The 26,147-nt window shown below is 35.3% G+C and overlaps 1 protein-coding gene across 14 annotated transcripts in view; it reads left to right on the forward strand.

The window, feature by feature from the left end:
* Positions 1 to 26,147, forward strand: part of EYA4 (EYA transcriptional coactivator and phosphatase 4) — a 365,716-nt gene that overhangs the window by 182,494 nt on the left and 157,075 nt on the right. For all 14 annotated transcript variants that reach the window (XM_070796186.1, XM_070796188.1, XM_070796187.1 and 11 more), the window contains one exon: positions 22,834 to 22,883. In XM_070796186.1, the coding sequence (XP_070652287.1) occupies positions 22,834 to 22,883 (50 nt within the window). The remainder of the gene's footprint in view (positions 1 to 22,833; positions 22,884 to 26,147) is intronic.

The following is a 26,147-nucleotide window of genomic DNA, read 5'->3' on the forward strand; positions in this document are numbered from 1 at the left end:
GTGGGGGAAGGAAGCTAGCAGACCTTGTGAGTGGGACCTATTGGTCAATTCTGTGTATCATTGTTGGAGCTTCCACTACTGAATGTAGATGCTTATTCTGTGAATGCTAATAAATCTGATGAATGCTAATAAATCTGAGGATTCTCCTAATCTGAAAGAGCTGCATAGAGAGATGCGGCAGTACCTTTGGAACCCTGCAACCTTAGTGACTTCTTTAGAGCTTCAAGTTTCTATGACTTTGCTGTGTGAAACTTCCAGCAAAAAGAAGCAGCCTTCTTCACCCATAGGTGCCAGTTGGGGTTTTGAACTCATCACATCTGTGACTCGGATAATAGAAGTGGCACACCTTGTCCCTTAACCTTACCAAATAGTCCATCAGCAAAAGCAGAATGTGGCCCAACCCCTTCACCTCTCATTCGGGAAGCCTCTGGACACATTTCAGTGTCTTCCTTGTCATTCCCATAACTTATTCATTCATTTCATAGGGCAAATAAATGCCACTGGTTAGTGGTATGAACGAATGGAGATCGAACTCACTGGTCCCCCAAACAAGACTAAACTCAGCCATTGGAGTTGCACTGGGAACCTTAAGCTTTACCAGTTGACCTAGAAGCCACATAGGAGGTACCATCTGCCTGCGCCTTTCCTACTGATGCCCATTCCACTGTCGTGTCCCATCAAATGTACTTGCCATTTAGAAGAATTTTATGTTACAGTTGTCATAAGAGACGTTCAAATGTTTAAGGATTATAGATCATATATCATCAAAAGTGGAACTCTATCTAAAATGAACCCACCCTTGGTCACTCAGGGGAGTTTCATGGAGGAGAAACAAATTATTTATGTGTGCCCTGTGGGACATTATCTCTGTCTCCAGTTAGAAGGACTTCCTTGGCACCTCAGATGGTAATGAATCTACCTGCAGTGTGGGAGACCTGGGTTCTATCCCTGGGTTGGGAAGATCCCCTGAAGAAGGGAATGGGAACCCACTCCAGTATTCTTGCCTGGAGAATTCAATGGGTGGAGGAGCCTGACAGGCTACAGTCTATGGGGTTGCAAAGAGTCAGACACAACTGAGCGACTGACATACACACACCAGTTAGAAGTGATACGAAGTTTGTTCGTGATTTTAGCTGATGTGATCAATGACATGAATTTGGCCCTGGAATGCATTCAGACCAGACTCAACTCACTGGCCAGGCTGTTGTAGATGACAGGATTTTCCTAGAGTTCCTCTTGTGGGGCACGTTGGTGTCTGTAGATGAGGTAAAAAGGTTGATACAGAAACTTAAGGATAACGCCACCTGATTGACTTTGATGGTTTCTGAGATTTGCCTAGCTGATTTGGTCTAGTGCTCTGAGGGGCATGGTTGAGGTCTGTTCTTCAGGTTGGTCTAATCCTGCTAATTAGGTGAGTTTAGATATAGAGTTTGAAGAAAAGGAGGAGCCCATGATTCTGGCTTCTGGATTTATTTCTATGGAAAATGTGGGACAGTAAAGATAAGCTTGGTGGAAAACTAATAAAGGATAACACTGGGCATGTTAAAGTTTGATATGGCTGTGAGATATTCACATAGAGATATAAATTAGTTAGGAGAAAGTGAGAGTTTAGAACTCAAGAGATGGATCTTAATAGTGATAAAACTTGGGGAATTTGCAACCTACAGATAGTATTAAGACGTGGGACTAGATGCGAGGAAACATTGGGTAGGTCAAAAAGTCCGTTTGGGTTTTTTGTAAATTGTTATGGAAAAATCCAAATGAACTTTTTGGCCAACCAAATATAAAATTTGAGTGGTTTGGGACAGATCATGCATTTTGCCAGTAGCCTCACCTCTTCTTGGTTCACTTCTCTCCTTCACATTACACACTTGGCCTCTCAATATATTTGAGTTTGTCAGTCTTATCAGAGAAAGAAGGAAAAAGGTTAAAAAAAAAAAAGGTGACCGTAATTACTGCATTGATTACTATGTGGTATTTTTTGCACAAGGTCATGGACTTAATTTGCTCAATGTTTGTTTAAAATAGGCTCTTAGGTTCAAATTTTATATTTCTTATATTCTAATATAGATACCACATCAACAACCTGGCTAAGAAGACTGCTATAGTTATATAAGGCTGTTTAGTTTTGATTCCATATGACCTTTTTCAAACCAGCAATTTGGGTACTTATTGTACACACAGAAATTTAAAATTGTTTTTCTCTCCCTACTCCATGATTTTTCAGTTGTTAGAATTATTTGATTGAACTTTTGGTGATCTTTTGTCCTCTCATGTTGGCTCTGCTTATTTCTTAATTTTTAGTATCAATCTTTAGGATTTTCCCAAAACTGTTTTATAACTAATAAGCCAATAATGAAAAATGGAAGGAAATGCTATAAAAGAGCCTGGAGGTATTTTATAACTCTGGAGATGGAGGGTTCTTGAGAGATTACTAGACAGTGTACAAAAGAGGAGATGATGCCACTGAGCAGAGAAGGAACAAAGAAAGAGCGGTGGTTACAGATGCACCCACCCCATGCAAAGTTTATGGAGGGTGAGTAGTCAAGGTGAATATGAAAGATGTGTCCCATGACACTGCAGTGACTGATTTATTATCTTGATTTAAAAAAAATATGTGATTTCTGCTAAACCTTAGAGTTGTCATGATTGACTAAACTTAATCTTGTTTTGTATGTTGCTTGAAAGGATACTTTTGCATTTAACAAATACCACTGGAGTATGGACACCAGGCAAGTCACTACTGGAATGTACCAATAGCCAGCTGTTCATAATGGCTTTGCTTTTTATCAGAATGTGGGTTAGGCCCCCACTGAAGGCATTTACATCACTGAAAGGTAGAACTGAAGGGACTAAATAGAGGGTTTGGAAGGCAAAGTGCCATTTCCAGTATTTAAAAAAAATTTTAAATTAAAGTTGATTTATAATATCATGTAAGTTTCAGGTGTACAGCACATAGATTCAGATATATATATATATATATATATATATATATATATATATATATATGGTATATGTGTATTATATATATAGAGAGATTCTTTTTCAGATTCTTTCTCCTTATAGGTTATTACAAAATATTGAGTGTAGTTCTCTGTGCTATACAGTAGGTTCTTGTTGGTTATCTATATTATTTGTAAATCCCAGGCTCCTAATTTATCCCTAAATGACAACCCACTCCAGTGTTCTTGCCTGGAGAATCCCAGGGACGGGAGACCCTGGTGGGCTACCGTCTATGGGGTTGCACAAAGTCGGCATGACTGAAGCGACTTAGCAGCAGCAGCAGCCCACCCCCTTCCCCTTTTGTAACCATTTTGTTTTCTGTGTCTGTGAGTATTTTATGTATTTTATTAGTATGTATTTTAATATATAAGGAAAACCAAGCACTTACTTGGCTTCATAATAAGGCTCTGCCGCTGCTAAGTCACTTCAGTTGTGTCCCACTCTGTGCGACCCCATAGACGGCAGCCCACCAGGCTCCCCCGTCCCTGGGATTCTCCAGGCAAGAACACTGGAGTGGGTTGCCATTTCCTTCTCCAATGCAGGAAAGTGAAAAGTGAAAGTGAAGTCACTCAGTTGTGTCTGACTCTTCCCAACCCCATGCTGCAGCCTACCAGGCTCCTCCGTCCATGGGATTTTCCAGGCAAGAATACTGGAGTGGGGTACTATTGCCTTCTCCATAATAAGGCTCTACTGACTTCTAAAAACATCTAGTACCTTTGATTTGGACTATTTTATTAGCTTATTTGCTCTTAGAGTCTTATGTCATAAAAATTAGCAGCAGTGATGGACAGATATAATGCCTGATTTTAAGCATGGCTAATGAAAGCAATTATGGGTAATTTAAATCTGTTTTGTGAATGGAGTATTTAATTTTGTGGTTTGCGTTGAAAAACAAGTGCTATATCATTGATACTCTGAGGTAGAGACCTTTATTTTACAGATGGGGAAACAAATACTCAGAAAGAATAGTTTATCTATTTGTTAGGTCGCATAGTTAATTAATTGATTGTGGTACACAGGGTCTAGAAGGACATCCTAACGATCTTTGTCCATAAAATGTTATTTAAAAAACCATTAGTGTAATTTTCATCCTTAAGTATAACAATATAAAGTAAAAGTTTACATTTACTTTTATGATTCTGGGAACACTTTGTTGCCCTGATGTAAGCTGAGATAATGATTATATTTCTCAGAAAAAAAGTTGTAGTTATCTGTGCTCTTTAAGAGTTGAAACTGCAAATGCCATTTATTTTCATGTTTATATTTTCCTTATCTACAGGGTTTTCATCACATGTGGCTCATTGCCCTCTCTACACTCCCCCCGCCCCAACCCCGCCCTGTCCCCTAAGATTGGGAGAGAAACTTATCACCCAGGCAGCCTTCTTTAATTTATGAAGAAATTATTTTCCCCTCCTCAGAGTTTTAGATATGGTTTGTTGGGTTTCAGTTGGGATAGAAAGAGACATAGAATTTTGCTTCAGTGAATGTTTCTAGAGGTCTTCAGAGTTTAGGAAATATTGAATAACTTATAATCCCTTAAAAAAGTAGCCAATTCAAAAGCATATTCTGTTGAACTTAAAAACTCTGATGTATACTACAATACTCAAGAAGCCCTAGGTAGAGGCAAAACTATAGGATACATAAACAGTAAGATCCTATTATAGAGCATGGAGAACTATATTCAATATTTTGTGACAAACCATAATGGGAAAGAATATGAAAAATTACATATATATATACACATATATGTATAGCCTAGTCACCTTGCTTTACAGAAGAAATTAACACTGTAAATCAACTATACTTCAATAAAATTAAAAAATAAAAAAGCAGCTCTAACTACCTAAGACAGCTTGGCTGCAAAGAAGACACTGCGTTTTAGTGATTCTGACCATATGAAGATCAAAGAACTGAATCTGTCAAAAATAGGATCTCTAAAATAATTAATCAACACATTTTATTAACTCTAATAGAACGAGGCAGTCCTCTGTCAAAGATGTATTGTAGTGGCATCAAAACTCTGCCTAAACATCCACCGCCGGTGGGATGTAGATGTAGACCCTTAGGCAGTTTCTCAGCAGCAGCATCCATGCCCAGTACTCTGGGGAGATAGCGCCGTCTTCAGTTCCTAAGGACGCTGAGGTTTCTGTATGCAGTGCAGACCTCAGATAGGTAGTGGCTTTTCACTCATTTCCACCTTCAGAAATGAAAATGACTTCAAGAAACACTTGTGCTGCAAATTACTCAGAATGAGATATTGGATCCTTGGCTGTTGGTCTTTATTTGGAGACCTTTCCCTTACTGTATCATAGAGCCACACTAGAGACCAAGAAAAGTGAAAGGAGAAGAAACCATCCCAGAATTATGTAGACAAATTGGAGGCAGTAATCCCCATAATGCCTGTAAATGCTAAATTGAAATATTGTAGGAGGAATTTATGACATGAGCTTAGCCTTTTGTTTTTCTTTTTGAGATCTGTGAGACATATTTTTAAAGGGATAGATGTGGAAAGTTCATAACATTATTTACTTGAAAGAAAACAATTCTTTTTTTGCTATAAACCATTAGAAAGAAAGGGAACCTCGGGGCCAGAGAATAGACTTATTTGCACTAGCCTTATCTCTTGAATTTAACTCTTCTGTTTCCTTTTCATTTCTTTACAGTTTAGCATATCTCTGTTTTGAAAACACAAAGGGTTTTCTTTTAGAAAATATTTTACGTAAAATGATAACTGCTGTGTGAGCACTTTTGTGTTCACCCCTTCCTCTACCTCAAATAAAACTACATTAAAGATGAATGAAATTAAAATGCCTATAATTATCTTTCCACTTTGTCAGCATGCACATATGTGTGCTTAGGGGAAGAAGACAATTTTGTGCTTGTTGGAGAGATGTAATAGTGAAAGTGAAATATTAAAAGCCTTCTGCCTCATCAAAAAAAAAAAAAGAACAAAACCCATAAAATGCTAGTTGGAACTTTAAAAGAATACCAATCCTTATTTAATCCTTATTTAAATGTGTACTAATTCTTAACTTGCCATGAAGTATTTCTTCTGCAGAAATGTTTCACTTTAAAAGAAACTCAAGTAAAATTTGCTTTTAGAAAATGTAATGCAGGGATTTAAACTCTTCAAGTAGATACCCCAATGGGTTATGAATGTGTCCCCATGACAACAGGTTGACAGCCTAGGAGTCAGGATAAATACTTTAGATCCCAGTGAAAGACGGGAGCTGTTGATGGGGGTGACCTCTGATGGCAAGTCATCTTACTATAAACAGAAAGGCGCAGAAAGCCATTGGTCAGAGCCAAGAGTGTTTACTCTCCAGGTCTCCTGGTTAACCTAAATAAATGCACTGCTTCTGGAGCACAGAGGTTCATGACAGAGCAAGGTGTTTTTAAAGCTACCTGGATGTTGGTTCGGGACTATAAACTCTGCAGACTGTTCTATAATCCTTGAACCGGGTTTCATTCTGCTCTCACTGGAAAATGGAATTTATTGGCTGTTGAACTTCACCCACATGCACGCACACACAAAACTTCCAAATAAAACTGGAATTAGCTTCAGGTTTTTGGACTTTGAATAAGGTAAGTTGAATTTAGCGTTTGATTGAGGCATTATAATTATTGTGTTATGTGGTAAATTCTTGAAGTGTAGGCAGTTCTATGTCAGCAAATAGTATTAAGTAAAATAAGTTTGGATTTTTCTCAGTTTTAGCACAAGGATGATAGAAGAAATATGTGCATAAAATTTGAGTGAGTAGGTCATTATAGAGAAAATCCCTAGTCGGTCCATGCTGAAGCTGTTAAATACCTTTTGTCTTTACTTAATAAAATTAAATACTTTTGAATTTTAATTCAAAATTAAATTACTACTATAATTTATATTAATGCTAAGAAGAAATGCAGGTGATAAAAATAATTGATAATTAACAGATTAGTGCTCCTTAGAAAACTGTAGTAGACTTTGAGGGATTTTTCCCTTTTAATAAGATGCATGATGTAGGATTTTAAAAATTAATACCAGCTATTTAAATGAAAGGCTTTTTTTTTCTGGATAATTTTTGTTTTGAAATCTTGTGCTGAATTGGATATTTTCATTAGATTTCAGATGTAGTCATCTCAATAAGCATGTTATATTTTCTATGAAAACAAATATTTTCCTCCATTTATGGAACTTTTTCCCCCAAAATTATGATCTTAAGTTTAATTTTAGCTTCATAACAATACCTTAAGTTTCCAGTTGGTCTTTACCTTCATTTGAATATGCACTTGAACACTTGCTTTGATTTAAAACCTTGAGGTGGAAGCCTTTGGAATGCTTTGGGTTAAATTACTTACACGCATATATATATATATATATGTATATGTATATATTTATGTATAATATATATATGTATATATAATATATATGTATATATATACATATACTATATGTATATGTATAAATCTTTGAATCTCATGAAGAAAGATTGTGAATTGGTGTTTTTGCTGCATCAAGGAACCAAACTGTGGGTGAATTGTCCCAGTAATTGTAGTATCTTAAAGATTTCTTTCATTCAAGATTACTGAGGAAAGTTTTGCTTTCTATTGGTACTGTTTTATTTTCTTCTGAGAAAAGCATAATTCAGGAGGAGAAAATGTCTTCTAATTCTAAGCGTCTGTGAAAACTGATTTACTGCCAGAGTTAGATTGTTTAGGGAACCTGTTTGAAGAAAAGGAGGATGAATTATCACAGCCAGTAAGTTTGCCAGGTTGGTTTCCAGGGTCTACTGAGCATCAGTCAGCACTATCCAGTTTCCTGCTCCCTTTCCTGACTTGTGGTTACTGTTTTCTGGAATCCTGTGTAATTGAATAATGATGTTGCACTACCTTATTTCACTTTTTGCCTGTTTGTTCTTTCACCTAACCTTTCCTAAACTACTAAAATATTATCAAACTGACAACAAAAGCAAATATGAATAATCATATGATGTGTTGTGTTATAACTTCTTAGGGAGACGGGGAGGAGAGGGAAGAAGAGAGGAAGAGAGAGAGGCCAGTTTTTTAAATCCCTTTGATTTCTCTCTTTCCTCCTCGAAGTTCTTTATAAATTATTGTTGTCAGAATTTTCGAAATTGTATGATCTGACTTTTTGAACTCAGCCACCCGCAGAAGGAAGGTGGTTGTGTGTGTCAAGGGCTGTCTCACATTTTGCTTTGGGGAAATACTATAAACCAATTTTGAAGGTAACACAGCTGTTGGAGAAATACAAAAGCCAGATGACTTCATAAGTGTGTATTGAGGAAACCAGGATAAATTGTCTTTAGAACCTGCTCTCAGAAAGCCATTTTAATTGAGGTCAAAGAGGAAAAAGTTGTAAGTATATCTCAATTATTTATTCTGTTTACCTAGAATGAGACCCTCACGACAGATAAACCTAATCTGTAATTCCTTTACTCTTTAACCCTTGAGTTTAACCACTCTGGGGATCTATTTTACGTTGAGACTACAGAGGGTACTTCATTCTTTATGATAACCAAGTATTTAGGACCACAGAAATTTTGAAATTACCTGACTAAATTTCACTTCCATGTAAAGAATAAACTTGTACATTTGAAAATATTTATAATAAATTGCTTAGTTTTTACCTGGAGTTACATAGTTAATGGGACTATTTTTTCTGACCACATATTTGTACATGTGAAATATGTTTCACATGGAACTGTTTTGTCTTTTGCCCTTATCTTACAGGTAATTCAGAATGTTACTTTAATTAGATAGAAAATCTATTAAAATGGAAATCACATAACTTGTGTGTTTTTTAGAGTGTAAATTATGCCACAATCTGTGTTTTATTAACTCTGCTGATGAAGAGTTTCATTTTTGGATTAAAACCTGAGGAAATATGATTTATAACAATGATTATGCAAAATAGATTTAATATAAAAGTACTTTAGATTTTGAAACTCAAAATGCTGCTTTTGAGTTTCAAAATCTAAATATCATTTAAAAACCAAACTAAAATGCAGTGTGCTGTAGATACATTTTTGCTTATTGTGTATAGTTTAATTTTAAAAATAAAGAACTTGATGCCAACACCACAGGATTTTCTCTTTAAAAATTGTTATTTTAATGGAAGATAAACAATTTAAAATTTACAAAACTTGAAAACGTAGCTGTCTGTTTATACTTTTTAATCAATATGTTGTACCAGAAATATTAATATCATATGTAAATTCATCTTCAGATTAATCTACAGGTATATGTTGTTCAATTTAAAATTGCCTTTAATGTTTTATTGTTTACATTCTACCTATCAATTTGTTTTTAAAGATTTTATCAGTTTTCCTTACCAGTTATTGTGATACCTTTGAGCACATTAGGTTTTATATTTGTTGAAAATATTTTTTTAAAATTTATATATATGTATTCAAACTTAAGAGATTTTAACAGAAATTTTTACTAAAATTCAACAATTATATATTAATAAACCAGACTATCTCTATGTTGATTATTGTTCAAATTGAAAAGGTTAGTACTTGTACCTAGTAGACAAATGATACTAGGTGCACTAGAGTATGTTACACAGTGATTGATATTTATGCTTTAAAACAAATGATAGTTAACCTATGCCTGTGGCCAAATGCTTTTGAAGTTTCATGACTAAGATGAGCTGAATTTGTTAAGTGGTAGAGGACTGTGTTTTCTAGGGGCCAGTTGTGCTTGGCAGGTCATGATAAATGGGGAAGTTTTTCTTAACCTTGTGGCCAAAACATTCCAATATCTAAAAAAGGAAAAGAAAACAAAGATATAAAAATCATTGTTGAAAACATTCGCAAGATTTCTCTGTTTAGGGGAATAAGATCAGTTTGTAAGATTATTTTTAAAGTGTTGTTGGTGTGAATTCATAAATCTTCACTCAAATTGAGGGAAATCTAAAGATTTTCATGTTTAAAATGGGTGGATTTATTCTTTACTGGTTCAGTGAGAACGTGTAGAGTCAGCAATTCAAATTTAACTGGAGTGGATTCTACCAAATTAACATTATGCTCATTGAGTATTTAGTTCTTAGTTTAGAATTGCATATTCTATTTTCCTTCTTGTTGTTTTAATAGTATCTGTTTTGAGACACCCAGGACTGCCAAGATACATGTTCAAAAGTATAAAAAGACCAATGTATATAGGTAAATATCTCTTAGGAATTTATAGCACATATTTTTGAGGAAATCATTTTAACACTTGTCTGTTTATATTTATGCTAAGCATTATAGCAATCTAGTCTCATTTCCAGACTTAGGAGGGGACCAACTTTCATATGAGCTGTAACATGATATGTTAAGGCATCTTATGGTTCCTTTTGTGGCATTTTAAGTACTGTGTTACTTTTGATATAGTCCCTGGTGGGTAATAATGAAAAATCATACTGTTAGAAAGAGGTTGAAATTTTCCTGAATATTTTATACAGTATATGTGGAGTTTATGGCAGGTGACAAGAGACTATGGCATAACTAAGGAGAAAATGTACTCCAGAATCTTAAAAGCTCATGTAGTTTGACATTTGATTTAATACATATACACTGTACATGAATAATTATGCTTTGTTTCCCTGAGTCATTGTTACTAAGTTGCTTTTTAAATATATCCAACCTTGCAATGAACTCTCAAATAATTTGAACCCTATTGTGACAGTTGTAGTTGATGAAGAGTTATAGCCTATAGGATTTTTTACCTTTAAAACATAATTCCTCCCCAGTGTGTAATTTTATATAACCTCCCTCCCCCAAACCTGAGTCCTGGAAGGTTCCTGCATTAAAGGCCAGAAATCAAGTAAGAGTGCCATGACAGTCCAATACTAGAGGGGTGAAACAATTTCACTTCAGGTTTTTGGGGTGGATTTGTTTTTATTAACCATCTAACACTACTATTATAGGTGTGTGTGTTTATTTTGTTTACTGTTACAGCTAATGACAGAATATTCATTTGTATCTTTATATTTTGTCTATGAATATCCATTAAAGAATTTTTCTATAGACTGAAGTAGATGCAGGCTTCCAGTTATGCAGCAGAGTTCTCTCACTTTTACTATAAATAAGTGGAACTTGGGCTTTTGGAAACCCATACTTGGTGTTACAGGGAGAAGCTCAGGTAAGCAACGATAAAGATACTGAGGAGGAATACACTAAGAAAAGGGAGGAGTAAAGAAACTTCCCTAACCCCATGAAAAGAATTTCAGAAATGTGTGAATTATAGAGCACAAAATTTTGTTTCTAAGGAAGAATGACACTTTATAAAAATGGTTTATTAGATTAGTGATTAGATTTTTACAAAGTCTGTTACAAAACTTTAATTTTTTGAACACCATTTTGCGACATGGTATTTACTTTTTTTTGAAAAACTTCTCAAATTTGTGTGGGCATATTGAAACAGATCTATCTTTTTTAAAGTTCTGTGTGACAAATTTTGTGTTCCAAAGATTTTTTTTTTAGAAGTCAAGTACTCCATTGTAACATACCTTTAAAATGTAAAATAGATCTCCCTGAGAAATGTGGAGACATTTTCACTGAAGATAGGTTAGAAGGTATGAATTTTATCTGTGTGGAGCTAGTAAAGTAGCAATTCTGTGCTCATCTCAATATAAATTGTACTACTTGGATGCCCAAGTAATCATAGGTTATCACATTAAAGGGTATATCCTGTGCTAAATTCTAAAGGAGTATTAACTTGTAAATATTATATTTAAAAAATAAACATACATTTTCTTTCATTACTCTAAGTAAATAAACAATAATTTTTGACAAAAGCCTCTAGTGCAAAAAATATATATTTACTTGAATATGCCAACTATTATTACTTTGACTCGATTTTAAAGTTAATTTGTATAATTTGTTAATTTGTACTTTTATATTTTTTAACTCAATTTTAAAGTTAATTTGTATAATTTGTTAATTTGTACTTTTATATTTTTTAACTATGTTATTTTATGCATTCTGAAGTAAAATAGAAAAAGACATAGTTTAATTCATATTTATTTAATGCTATTAATTACAGAACAGGATGATCTGGGTGGAAGCACATTAAATTCTAAGTTTGGTTCAACTAATTGAAAAAAAATTAAATGTGTTAAAAAGAATCAGCTAATGGAGATGTATTAAATGAGAGGGTAATTTACATTTCTAGAGTAAAGCTGCAATAATTAAAAGAAAAACCTTTAAATTCTGATATGTAATTTAAAATTCAAATATGGCCAAATTCTATTAGAAAATATGAAAAAAACGGCACATGAAAATTTATATCTCAGTATGTCTCTCTCTCTTTATTTTACTAAATCAAAACTTAATGGTAACTAAAGTTAGTTTCCCATTCTGCTTTATCAGCAATAATTTATAATAATTTATCTAACCTAATCATAAAATGCATTTTATAGTGTGTATTAATACAAAACTCTAGGCATTGATAAATTACAGTATTTGTATACATATTATTTATGAGTCAGATTCACATTTTGTAGTATTCACATTTGAAATAGAATCAAAGCTGACAATTATTGTTGACAGTAATTCTGTATCACTTTCTGTATTTACAAAGAGTATTTCATGTGATAACCTACAATCAATTTGCACTGAAGGAACAAATTTTATTTTTATATCTATTTTGATCCATTCTTTTCCTTAAACAGTAATGCATTCAAATCTATATTAGATTTCTACATGGTTCAGTGAGGAAATAAAGACTTTCTTACATACCACCTGTAGGAATTTGTATGTTACTCTTTATAACAGAAATCTTTTATTTCTAAAGTTTTTATTTTGAATTTAGAGTTTCGAATTGATCTTTTATTATCACTGTATAGTATGTTCTAAGGCCTTATTGTTAAAGTTCATTTCAAAATAAAATAAAGTTACAAAAGAGCTCTTTCAAAATGTCTTTTTCTATTATTCCATCCTTTACATTTTTTTTTTATCATTACTGTTTCAGGCTTTATAAACAGCAAGATTAAGTACAAAATAATTGGGATAATTGGTTCCAGCTTTTTTAGAAGATGGTGGATAGGATAAAAGAAACGTTTTTCTTTGCAATTTTTTTTATGAGCTAATTCTGTTTTCCTCAAAAGATTATAAGCCTTTCAAAGTATCTAGTGGATAGAAAATGTGAAAAACTTCAAGGCGATCTTTATAATTGAACACAATTTTCATAGTGTAATATATCCTATAAATTATATTTTCTATATGTATTTTCCAGATATTGAAAGTATTCATTATTCTCAATACCAGATCTCGCATTCTTTATAATCGTTTAAAAAGTACAGTTTATATTGTTCATGTCAGCCTAAAGATTTGAAGAATGGTTTCATGAAAAAGAAGCATCATTTTTTTTTATAATTGACTAGCTAATGTGATGTTGTTGACCAGTCTTTTCTACCTCCTTGTTCTGCTTTATTTCCTCTTGGCAATCACTGCTGTTGACATTATATTCTTTGCTTATCTGCTTACTTTTTAATTGTATATCTTCTCAACTAGAATGCATGATCCATGCAGGCAGATTTTGTTGATCTAAGTCAGTGCTGTTCAACAAAAGTATAATCTGAGCCACTTTGTTAGAAAAATAAAAGGAAATGTTTATAACAGAATATACCTAAATTTCATTTCATTTCTATATATAATATTGTTTTGTTATATATCAATATTATATAAAAATATTGAAATACTTTCCCTTTTTTTACATACTGAGTCTTTTAAATCCCTTGTGCCTTTTATACTTACAGCAGATATCAATTTAGACTAACTATATTTCAAGTTCTAAATAGCCACGCATGGCTAGGGGCAACGTTGGTGGACTGTTCAGGTTTAGTGCATCTCCATGCCTAGAATGGTACCTCATATACCCCAAGAAATTTGGTAAAGCCTTTTGAATGAATGAATCCTGATGCTTCAGACATACAACAGCAACAACAACAACAAAACAGAGATTGTTTTTTACATTACACTATCTTTGCACTTGTTAGAGTATTAACGGTGGTGGTGGGCATGAAAGGTATTTGGATAATTTGCTCAAAATTCCATCTTACTTTGCTTATGGACTTTACATGTTACTATTTCTTGGTTAAAAACTGGTTACTTCCATCATCCAATTTAAAAAATTCACTTACTAGTTGATATATCACAAGAAGTAGCTAGTAAGATCTCCTTCAAAAATTTTCCACAAAATGTTAGTTTCAACTCTTAATTTAAAACAACCTAATAAAAGCAACTGGCAAATGGAATATAAGAGAGAAAGGCTTGCTATATTAGCATTCGGTTCTAATTCTCTCCCTGTTAGCTGTGAGACATTGCTAGGTTTTTAACCTGTTTGAGCCTTAGTTTTCTCATTTTTAATAGGAGAATTTCGGGCATCATGTCTGTCTTCATAGATTAAATGACACACGTGGGTTTGATCCCTAAGTTGGAAAGAGCCCTGGAGAAGGAAATGCCAACTCACTCTAGTATTCTTGCCTGGGAAATCCCATGGGCAGACTAAACAACAGCAACAATAGTCCAATACCAGTTGAAAGAATACTTGCTTAATAGATGGCAGCAATTATCATTAGTATGGCAACCCATTCCAGTACTCTTGCCTGGAAAATCCCATGGACGGAGGAGCCTGGTAGGCTGCAGTCCATGAGGTCACGAAGAGTCGGACACGACTGAGTGACTTCACTTTCACTTTTCATTTTCATGCATTGGAGAAGGAAATGGCAACCCACTCCAGTATTCTTGCCTGGAGAATCCCAGGGACAGAGGGGCCTGGTAGGCTGCCATCTATGGTGTCGCGCAGAGTCGGACACAACTGAAGTGACTTAGCAGCAGCATGATATAATAAAAATTGAACTTTTAAATATCAAAATGTTTTGATCTTCATTTGAAATAATATAGTTTATGTGTTTATGAATTTTAGGTTTTTAACATTTAGTGGTTAAAATGCCCTCAGAGATCTGGATTTGAAATTTACTACATAACTCGCTTGCAGATTAATCTTTCTATTTCTCAGTATTATCATCTGTGACTTGGGGTAAAAATTAGTAACAACCTAAGCATTGCCCAGCATATAATAAACACTCAAATATTTTAGCTGTTGTTCATTCATTCAAAATTTCAGCGTTTGATATTTGTATCTTCATTACATACTGATAGTTATATTCTTGAAATAGTTAAACTTTTAAGTATTTTTCATCTTACTTTGATTTCTGCATGTACTTTTATAACATTAAGTAAGGTTAAAATTCACATTTTTGCCATCAATTAAGTGCATTTAACATTATTTGTCTTATTTCTCTTAGAATATTCTTTTGTTCACTTCCTACTGTGTCTTATAAAATCTGAAATTTGGATTTAAATTATGGGCATGAAATTCTGTCTTGTTTCTTGGCCTGCTTGTTTTCAACTTTATTTAAAATAAACTTGAAACTAAATTAGTCATTAAAGACAAAACTATGTATTTTGTAAGAGTAGTCTATCTTTAATAGTGTGTATATCTCAGCAGTCACCATTTAATGAAGTATTGATCTCTCAAATAGGACAGTGTGTTTAAATTTAGGTAAAACTATCTATTTGGCTTCTAATTCCATGATGGAGATACTGAGATAAGTTTTTTTTAATTTATTTTTATTAATTTATTGTTTATTGTAGTATAGTTGATATAGTGTGTTGTGTCAATCTCTGCTGTACAGCAAAGTGACTCAGTTATACACACATATATGTTCTTTTTTTGTATTCTTTTCCATTATGGTTTATCACAGGATATTGAATATAGTTCCATGCTATACAGGAGGACCTTGCTGTTTATCCATTCTAAATGTAATAGTTTGCATCTACCAATCCCAGACTCCCAGTCCATCCTGCTCCCTACCTTCCTACCCCTTGGCAAGAAGTCTGTTCTCCATGTTTATGAATTTGTTTTTCTTTGTAGATAGGTTCATTTGGGCCATATTTTAGTTCCACATATAAGTAATATCATATGGTATTGTCTCTCTCTTTTTTTGCACCCCAAGTGGGACACTTGGCTTTCTCTTCTGAGTTACTTCACTTAGTATGATAATCTCTAGTCATATCCATGTTGCTGCAAATGGCATTTTTGTGGTTGTTTAGTTGCTAAGTCACATCTGACTCTTTGCCAACCTCATGGACTGCAGCACGCTAGGCTGCTCTCCCCTCTGCTGTCTCTCGGAGTTTGCTCAAACAACTGTTTCCCAGACTTTGCTATAACCCGCCCATGTTGAGTGGTCCTAATTGGCATGGCTCATAGCTTCATTGAGTTATGCAAGCCCCTTCACTATGACAAGACTGTGATCCATGAAAGGACAAATGGCATTATTTCATTCTTTTTTATGGCTGAGTAGTATTCTATTGGATATACGTACATGTCTTCTTATCCATTCATCTGTTGATGGACATTTAGGTTGTTTTCATGTTTTGGCTATTGTGAACAATGCTGCTGTGAACATAAAGGTGCATGCATCTTTTGAATTAAATTTTTTTCTGGGCATATTTCTCAGAGTGGGATTGCTGGATCATATGGTAGTTCTGTTTTTAATTTTCTTCATGATTGGAGCTCCTATGGGTCATGATTAATGGCTCTGCATAATTGGGATTTGCAAAATAAGTTTCTTAATAATTTATCTAACTTTTCTTCAATAATTCAGAAAAAAGATAGGGTTTTGAAGTATTTTAATAAAGTCGTAAGTTAACATTTTTGATCTTTGTTATTACCAAAGTTTTTTCAAGGACAGATTAAAAGATCACATCATGTTGCTGTTCAGTCACTGAGTTGTGTCTGACTCTTTTTGACTCCATAGACTGCAGCATGTGGCTTCCCTGTCCTTTACTATCTCCCAGAGTTTGCTCAGATTCGTGTCCATTGAGTCAGCAGTGGTGTTTATTCAGATCATATTCTCTTTTATACTTTGTTTTAGTCAGTAACAATATGCTGCCATTTTTTTGTCTTTGAAATATCTGTCGAAAATATTTTCTCAACTCTCCCCATAACTCCTGTCTTAATTTACGTCTTCATTATCTCTCATTGATAGACTAATTCAATTCAGTTCAGTTCAGTTCAGTTGCTCAGTCGTATCCAAGTCTTTGTGACCCCTTGAATTGCAGCATGCCAGGCCTCCCTGTCCATCACCAACTCCCAGAGTTTACCCAAACTCATGTCCATCGAGTCAGTGATGCCATCCAGCCATCTCATCGTCTGTCGTCCCCTTCTTCTCCTGCCCCCAGTCCCTCCCAAGCAGCAGGGTCTTTTCCAATGAGTCAGCTCTTCGAATGAGGTGGCCAAAGTGTTGGAGTTTCAGCTTCAGCATCAGTCCTTCCAGTGAACACCCAGGTTTGATCTCCTTTAGGATGGACTGGTTGGATCTCCTTGCAGTCCAAGGGACTCTCCAGAGTCTTATCCAACACCACAGTTCAAAAGCATCAATTCTTTGGCGCTCAGCGTTCTTCACAGTCCAACTCTCACATCCATACATGACCACTGGAAAAACCATAGCCTTGACTAGATGGACCTTTGTCGGCAAAGTAATGTCTCTGCTTTTGAATATGCTATCTAGATTGGTCATAACTCTTCCTCCAAGGAGTAAGCGTCTTTTAATTTCATGGCTGCAGTCACCATCTGCAGTGATTTTGGAGCCCCCAAAAATCAAGTCTGACACTGTTTCCACTGTTTCCCCATCTATTTCCCATCAAGTGATGGGACCAGATGCTATGATCTTCATTTTCTGAATGTTGAGCTTTAAGCCAACTTTTTCACTCTCCACTTTCACTTTCATCAAGAGGCTCTTTAGTTCTTCTTTGCTTTCTGCCATAAGGGTGGTATCATCTGCATATCTGAGGTTATTGATATTTCTCCCAGCAATCTTGATTCCAGCTTGTGCTTCTTCCAGTCCAGCGTTTCTCATGATGTACTCTGCATGTAAGTTAAATAAGCAGAGTGACAATATACAGCCTTGACATACTCCTTTTCCTATTTGGAACCAGTCTGTTTTTCAATGTCCAGTTCTAACTGTTGCTTCCTGATTTGCATATAGGTTTCTCAAGAGGCAGGTCAAGTGGTCTGGTATTCCCATCTCTTTTAGATGACCCAGAGGGATGGTATGGGGAGGGAGGAGGGAGGAGGGTTCAGGATGGGGAACACATGTATACCTGTGGCGGATTCATTTCGATATTTGGCAAAACCAATACAATATTGTAAAGTTTAAAAATAAAATAAAATTTAAAAAAAAGAAAAAAAAAAAGAATTTTCCACAGTTTGTTGTGATCCACACAGTCAAAGGCTTTGGCATAGTCAATAAAGCAGAAATAGATGTTTTTCAATGATCCAGTGGATGTTGGCCATTTGATCTCTGGTTCCTCTGCCTTTTCTAAAACCAGCTTGAACATCTGGAAGTTCATGGTTCACGTATTGCTGAAGCCTGGCTTGGAGAATTTTGAGCATTACTTTACTAGCATGTGAGTTGAGTACTATTGTATGGTAGTTTGAGCATTCTTCGGCATTGCTTTTCTTTGGGATTAGAATGAAAATTGACCTTTTCCAGTCCTGTGTTGTGAGAGGGCATCAGAGGGCAGACCCACTGAAACCGTAATCACAGAAAACTAGCCAATCTGATCACATGGACCACAGCCTTGTCTAATTCAATGAAACTAAGCTATGCCATGTCGGGTCACCCAAGACGGACAGGTCATGGTGGAGAGGTCTGACAGAATGTAGTCCACTGGAGAAAGGAATGGAAAACCACTTCAGTATTCTTGCCTTGAGAACCCAATGAACAGTATGAAAAGGCAAAATGATAGGATACTGAAAGAGGAACTCCTCAGGTTGTTAAGTGCCCAATATACTACTGGAGATCAGTGGAGAAATAACTCCAGAAAGAATAAAGGGATGGAGCCAAAGCAAAAACAATACCCAGTTGTGGATGTGACTGGTGACAGAAGCAAGGTTCAATGCTGTAAAGAGCAATATTGCATAGGAACCTGGAATGTCAGGTCCATGAATCAAGGCAAATTGGAAGTGATCAAACAGGAGATAGCAAGAGTGAACTTCGACATTCTAGGAATCAGCGAACTAAAATGGACTGGAATGGCTGAATTTAACTCAGATGACCATTATATCTACGACTGTGGGCAGGAATCCCTTAGAAGAAATGGAGTAGCCATCATGGTCAACAAAAGAGTCCGAAATGCAGTACTTGGATGCAATCTCAAAAATGACAGAATGATCTCTGTTCGTTTCCAAGGCAAACCATTCAATATCACAGTAATCCAAGCCTATGATTCACTTACTGAGCTAGTATTTGGGGACTGTCTTAATCCATTTGGGCTGGTATAATGAGATATTTCAGTTTATAAAAACAGATATTTGTTTCTCTTAGTTCTGGAGGCTGGGAAGTCCAAGATGGTGGCTCCAGCATGGTTTTATGTGATGACAGCCCACCTCCTGATTCAAAGCCAGTGACTTTTCATTGTTTCATCACATGGTAGAAGGGATAGGAAGCTCTGTGGAGTCTCTTTCTTAAGAGAGTTAATAGCATTTGGAAAGCCTTCATTTTCAGGATCTAAGCACCTCCCAAATGGCTCACTTCCTAATTTGGAGGGGTTAGGATTTTGCAAGTGAATTCTGAACGGGCACAAACATTCAGACCAAAGCAAGGAGCATCTGTTCAAAGCTAGGGATTAGTGATATACACCATCAATACTGCATCTGCTTTTGTGGAATGTGTACTTTTTCTCTTGTTGCATTAAACTCATATCTGTCTTTCAGTCCTCAGCCTGACCCCTTCTACACTGTCTTATGAACCATCTCTACCCAGTCTGTTTTTTAAAATCCTTCAATGGTCTTCATTGTCCAAATATTAAATTCCAAAGTCTTCATCATTTATAAGGCTTTCATAATATGATTTCTCTGACAAACCCCATGATGTTGAAGTACCTACCTTTTTCCAGATTTAGTCTTTGAAACCTATGTCCTTTAACACATTATTGACTGGAGACATATGGGCTTCCCTTGTGGCTCAGCTGGTAGAGAATCCGCCTGCAGTGTGGGAGACCTGGGTTCAATCCCTGGGTTGGGAAGATCCCCTGGAGAAGGGAAAGGCTACCCACTCCAGTATTCTGGCCTGGAGAATTCCATGGACTGTATAGTCCATGGGGTCGCAAAGAGTTGTACATGACTGAGCAACTTTCACTTTTACTTTCTTACATATTGTGGCCCATAGGCATTAGTTTCTGCAAAACAGTCAATAACATGTTAAAACTTAGTTCAGAAATCACATCCTTTGTTACCATCCTCTCTTCCTTTGTCTGGGGTAGATTGACCTCTGAACATGGATAACACTGTATAAACTCTCCTGTAGTAGTCATGGTATCCTAAATATTATTCTTCCCTCATTTCACCATGAACAAATGAATAAAGCCTATAAAAAGAATTACTCTGAAGAGTGCAAAACTCTAATAGTATCTAAAAGAATATATCGACTTCAGTCTTTCATCACATACTTATTAATTATTGTGTTTCCTTGGTGGATCAGTGGTAAAGAACCCACTTGCAATATAGGAGATGAGACATGGGACTTTGACCCCTGGGTCAGGAAGATCCCCTGAAGAAGGGCATGGCTACCCACTTTAGTATTCTTGCCTGTAAAATCCCATGGAAAGAGGAGCCTGTAGGGTTGCAGTCCATAGAGTCACAAGAGGCAGATATGACTTAATGACTAAACAACAATGACAACAACTAGAACTGTGCATACTAGATAGTAATCGTAGATGTGTTCTCTGGCATTACAATTAATACATTGAGAATAAATTAATGCTAACTTTCTGGTTAATTATTTAAATAAAGATGCTTTGTAAAGCCATTGGTTTAAATATTTCTTTAAAAGCTTTGTTGTTTTAAACCACAGGAAGGTTGTCTCATTCTAACTCTTGTGTGAGAATGTCTGTCTAGTTTGCTTGTGTGATCTGGAGCTTCTTTAATTAGTCCCAAACTCAAGTTATCATAGTCTTTCAAAAACTAAAATTCACTTCAATGTGATTTCTACATATTCATTGGGCAGTTCATATAATTTCAGGAGATGAATCATAGGAAAGAAGGGTTTTAATATCATGTTCTTCCCTTTTGGTTCTTATTTTTCTTGGAATTGTTCATGGACATAAGACTTTCATGGGTTTCATAGTGAATGTTACATTTACATTTTTAAGAAAGGTGTTCCTTTTTCTTTCTTTTTTTTTTTAAAACTAATTGCTCAAAAATATTTCTTCGCCCTTCCATCTCATGATGTTGAGCTCTGTATTCAGAGCATAGATGTTACATAATAGGGTAAGAATGATAATCTCTTTGCTGATCAGTTTTTTATTTTCATACTGTGTGGATGTATACTCCAGATGCAGAAGAGAGTAAAGTTAATCAAGCAAATAATTGATTCCCCTGATTATAAAATATCTAGACCCAGAATTGAAAGCAAAGACATCAGTTTTTGAAAGTGTAAGGTTTTTGTTGTTTTTTTTTTTTAAACGCATTCTTCTGAGATGAGGGAGGAAATAAGATTTCACTTCACTAAGAGCCAAGACTTCACTAAGAAAAAAATTGTAACTTTGGAGAACTAATAAGATGTTACACGCCAGATACAACTGTGATGTAAAACATGGAGTTCAAGAACTTATCTGTATGGAAATCACACATTAGACTGGCTGGGATGTCATTATTCATATTTAACAAAAGGACACTGACAGAAGGTAGCTTTAAAGAACAATAGTGGAAACATCTCTAGGAATACTTGAAAATATTTGTGAGCTGGAAAGAAAATGCTGTATCTTTAAAATTCAAAACCTACTCTTAAGAAATACCACTTGTCAACTCACATTCATGTTGTATGTTCATGGCATATTTTTTCACTTCCAAGCTGTATATTAGAAGTTAAAGTGCCTTGGATTCTATAGGCTGCATAAATAGGCCATGGGAATGTAAACACCCAGACTGTGTGACTGGGTACTTGGTAATTAATGTATCTTGTTTGCATTCCATATTAACTAAGAAAGTTTTGAAATGGCCTTTACTTTGCAAATAATGTACCCATTAAAACCATGATAAGTCAGACATAGTATCTGTGCTTGAAGTTAAAGTGTGAAAGGCAATGGATGTGTGCTTTACCTTATTTTAGAGGATATACCACAGACTTTCGACCAGAATTGGATAGCATATACTAAAAGCAAAGGTTTTTTTTTTTTTCCTCATCCTTTACCTTGTGTGTGTTAAAAGCCACAAAGTTGAAATATAGTCTGCAAAGTATACTTCAAATATATATGAGAAGTGTGTGAGCAATGCCGAAACTTAATTGATATGCTGAGAAATATATAAAACATACAGCCACTGGATTGGGAAAATGAAAATTAATATGTGAATGGTTTAGCGAACACTATGCTTTGCCCCCAGAACCTGGTGTTTATTATTGTGCACTTTAGTAGGAGACAGAAGCAGTATCAATTGGAAAAACATTTCTTAGTGAATTGAGAACTGTATGGCTTTCCAATTCCTAAGTGGGAAACCTGGTTCTTTGGTTTCTTTGTTTCGACTTAAGCAAGTCCCAAGCTATTTCAGCTGAACATTTTACATACTAATGGAGTCTAGGGAAGTGACTTTGGCAGCTGTTCATGGGATAATAATGAAATACACTATTTAATACTGCATGCTGCTGCTGTAAAATGTGGGGAGTATTTTATAGAGATCCTGGTGAGTAGAGCTGTATCCACTTTAAGTTTAGCAAGTGTGTGAAACTGAATGAGGAAGTTCTTTTTTCATATGAGACTAACTAGTACTCTTTTCTTACAGGTAAAGAAAACGTGCACAGAATCAGATGTTCCCGAAGCCCAGAATTCCAGGTACAGTAAAACAGAGGCCAAGACTTCACTAAGAAAAATTGCAACTTTGGAGAACTAATATGACGTTATACTCCAGATACAACTGTGATGTAAAACATGGGGTTTAAGAACCTATCTGTATGGAAATCATACATTAGACTGGCTGGGATGTCATTACCCGTGATATTTAATAAAAGGACACTGATGGAAGTTAACTTTAAAGAACAATAGTGGAAACATCTCTAGGAATACTTGAAAATATATTCCCATACTATTTATTAAGTTCATCCTCAATTTTCTTTCTATTCTCTTCTTATAATGTATTCACATCTGAAATTTTTCCAGAAACTTAATACCTTTTAAATCTGTTTATTGAAGATCTGCCTTTTTTTTTCAATCAAATGTTGCTAGATTTTGAGAATTTCATCAAGTTGGAACAACCAAAACTAACTGGGCATTCTCTTTGTGCTTAGTTACTTCATTCATGTCTGACTCCTTGCGACCCTGTGTACTGTAGCCCACCAGATTCCTCTGTCCATTGGAATTCTCCAGGCAAGAATACTGGAGTGGGTTGCCATGCCCTCCTCCAGCGGATCTTCCCAACCCAGGGATCAAACTCAGGTCTCCCACAGTGCAGGCGAATTCTTTACCACCTGAGCCACCAGGGAAGCCCAAGAATATTGGAGTGGGTAGTCTATCTCTTCTCTAGGGGATCTTCCTGACCTAGGAATTGAAGTGGGGTCTCCTGCATTGGAGGCAAATTCTTTACCAGCTGAGCTATCAGGGAAGCCCTGATATTCTTTTTATGTTTATATAAAGCCTGAAGAAATGATGAATTAAAGTGATCAGACCACTACATACAGGACTTGGGCACCATTTAATTGTTTGTGCCTGGACCAGGTGCACAACAGACATTTTTAGGCCTATACCTTTTCACTGTTTTTGTCTAAAAATCCAGGCCTCAATTTTAAAAGTCAGTAAAAGTATTTTAAATACTATTACAATAGTAATCAGGTGGCACTAGCGGTAAAGAATTCATCTGCCAGTGTTGGAGACTCAAGAGATTCAGGTTTGATTCCTGGGTCAGGAAGATCCCCTGAAGGAGGGCATGGCAACCCACTCCAGTAGTCTTGCTTGGAAAATTCCATGGACAGAGGAGCTTGGCAGGCTGTAGTCCATGGGGTCACAAAGAGTTGAACATGACTGAACACGTACACACACACACCCTTCATATAGTAATATTGGGTTGGCCAAAAAGTCTGTTCAGGTCTTTCATACCATCACAGAAAAACCTGAGCGAAATATTTGGCCAACCTAATATTAATGGTATAACTCAACTTATTGCGTTAACAAATTTGTGTTTAATGATGAAATGGGTCTAGTTTATTTTGTTCTACTCATTCCAGCCTATGATGTATATAATGATTTTCTTGGTACAGTAAAACAATACAGATCTAGGTATAATGTTAATGACCATTGTATTTTCCTTTTAGAAGGCAAATATATACTATATATAGTCCATTTACAGTTTGAGTAAATCTTTGTTCTTATGTAATATGATATTCCTGTAATTAATTCCTATATATATTATGGATAGATAGTGAAATGATTGTATGTGTTTTTTTTCTTTTGAATCATCAAAAGTATTAATATATGATATGGTATAGGATTTTTGACATTTGATCTTTGTCTTTTATGATTAGGTATCAATATAGAACCAAATAGTTTTAGTTTATTGGAACATTGGGAAATGGGTGAACTATTAAATTTTTTCTTACAAAGTAGAGCAATTCCAGGACATATGGAGAGAGGAAACTCAAGCTCTATTGCTTGTGGATGTTTCCTTCCTGACCATTTTGCTGACATCTATGAGAAATCCACCTATGACTTGTTATTTAGCTAATTAGATAGTCTTTGCAAGCTGCTGGTCTTGATGGGTAGTAGGGAAAACAGAACAACATAATTATTATTTTTATTAATACTGTATATCAATTTTTTTTAATTTTTGAGGCCACTCAAGAGTTTTGAACAAATAGTGCTGTACGTTAATAAATTTTAAACAAGCAGAAAGTCACTAAACTGATTCAGTGTTTACAGTTTATATCAATAAGTTCAAGAAGACAGAGTTCAGATTTCAATGTATTTAAACCTGGAACTAGATCATTCTCTTATCTAGGAAATCCCAGCCCATATAGCCTTAAAAATACAATTTTACATTTATGGTAAATAAGTTATGTTTAATAGATTATTTTAAATACATTTTATTATATATTATTATACAATATATATTAATTGAAAAATGACTTCTTATAAACTACTATTTAGTTGCCATGGATTAGCTGCTCATAAAAGTTTTCTAATCTGCAATATATGGATCCTTTCCATGTATGCATGTTCATTTGTGCCTGACTCTTTGTGACCCCCATGGGCTGTAGCCCATCAGACTCCTCTGTCCATCGGGTTTTTCCAGGCAAGAATATTGGAGTGGGTTGCCATGTCCTACTCTAGAGGGATCAAACCTGTGTGTCCTGCATTGGCAGGTGGATTCTTCACCACCACACCACCTAAGGCAAATCAATTTCTAAGGGCACTAAAGCTTAGTAATATAAAAAATAAACAAGTAAAACAAATCTTATTTATAAAAACCCAAGATGGAAAGGCCAGAGAATAAAGAAGAGCTAAAGAACATTGTGCACAGAAAGGATACAATAACTTGCAAACAGTCAACAAGTCAAGGGAGGCCAAAAATATTATTCAGTATATGCATGTACTGAGGTTCAGTTTTTATGAACAACTGAAAAAAAAAAAAAACTACATGAAAATGCTTTTATTATAGACATTGGACAGCATTACTTTAGTGTATACATGTACGGGTACATTCTTTTTGCTTATTAAGAACCACAGACATTCATGTTCTCTCTCCCCCCAACTCCTTCCCTTCCCTGTGTGTGTGTGAAAGAGAGAAAGAGAGAGAGATTTAAGGCCCGGGGCTAAGTAATTCTATTCTAAACAAATCTAAAACAAAGAACTGAGCTCAAAATGAAATACTGTATCAGCATAAAATGCATGGGACCTGGAGACCCACTGCCTTATAAAATGCTCCCTGTCTTGGAACCTAAAGCTAATATCATTCATTTATTTAGCTAGCTTTATAGTGTGTTGGTTTTGGATTTGAAAAGATTAGAATAAATGCAGATGGAAAGTGTTTTTACAGTAGGGAAGTAATTAAATTGGGCGTGGAGACTTTGTCAGGGAAATTCTTGGAGTGACATATGTGTATCAGCA

Source organism: Bos indicus, chromosome 9 (genome assembly GCF_029378745.1).
Source record: "Bos indicus isolate NIAB-ARS_2022 breed Sahiwal x Tharparkar chromosome 9, NIAB-ARS_B.indTharparkar_mat_pri_1.0, whole genome shotgun sequence".
In the NCBI taxonomy this organism is placed as follows: domain Eukaryota; kingdom Metazoa; phylum Chordata; class Mammalia; order Artiodactyla; family Bovidae; genus Bos; species Bos indicus.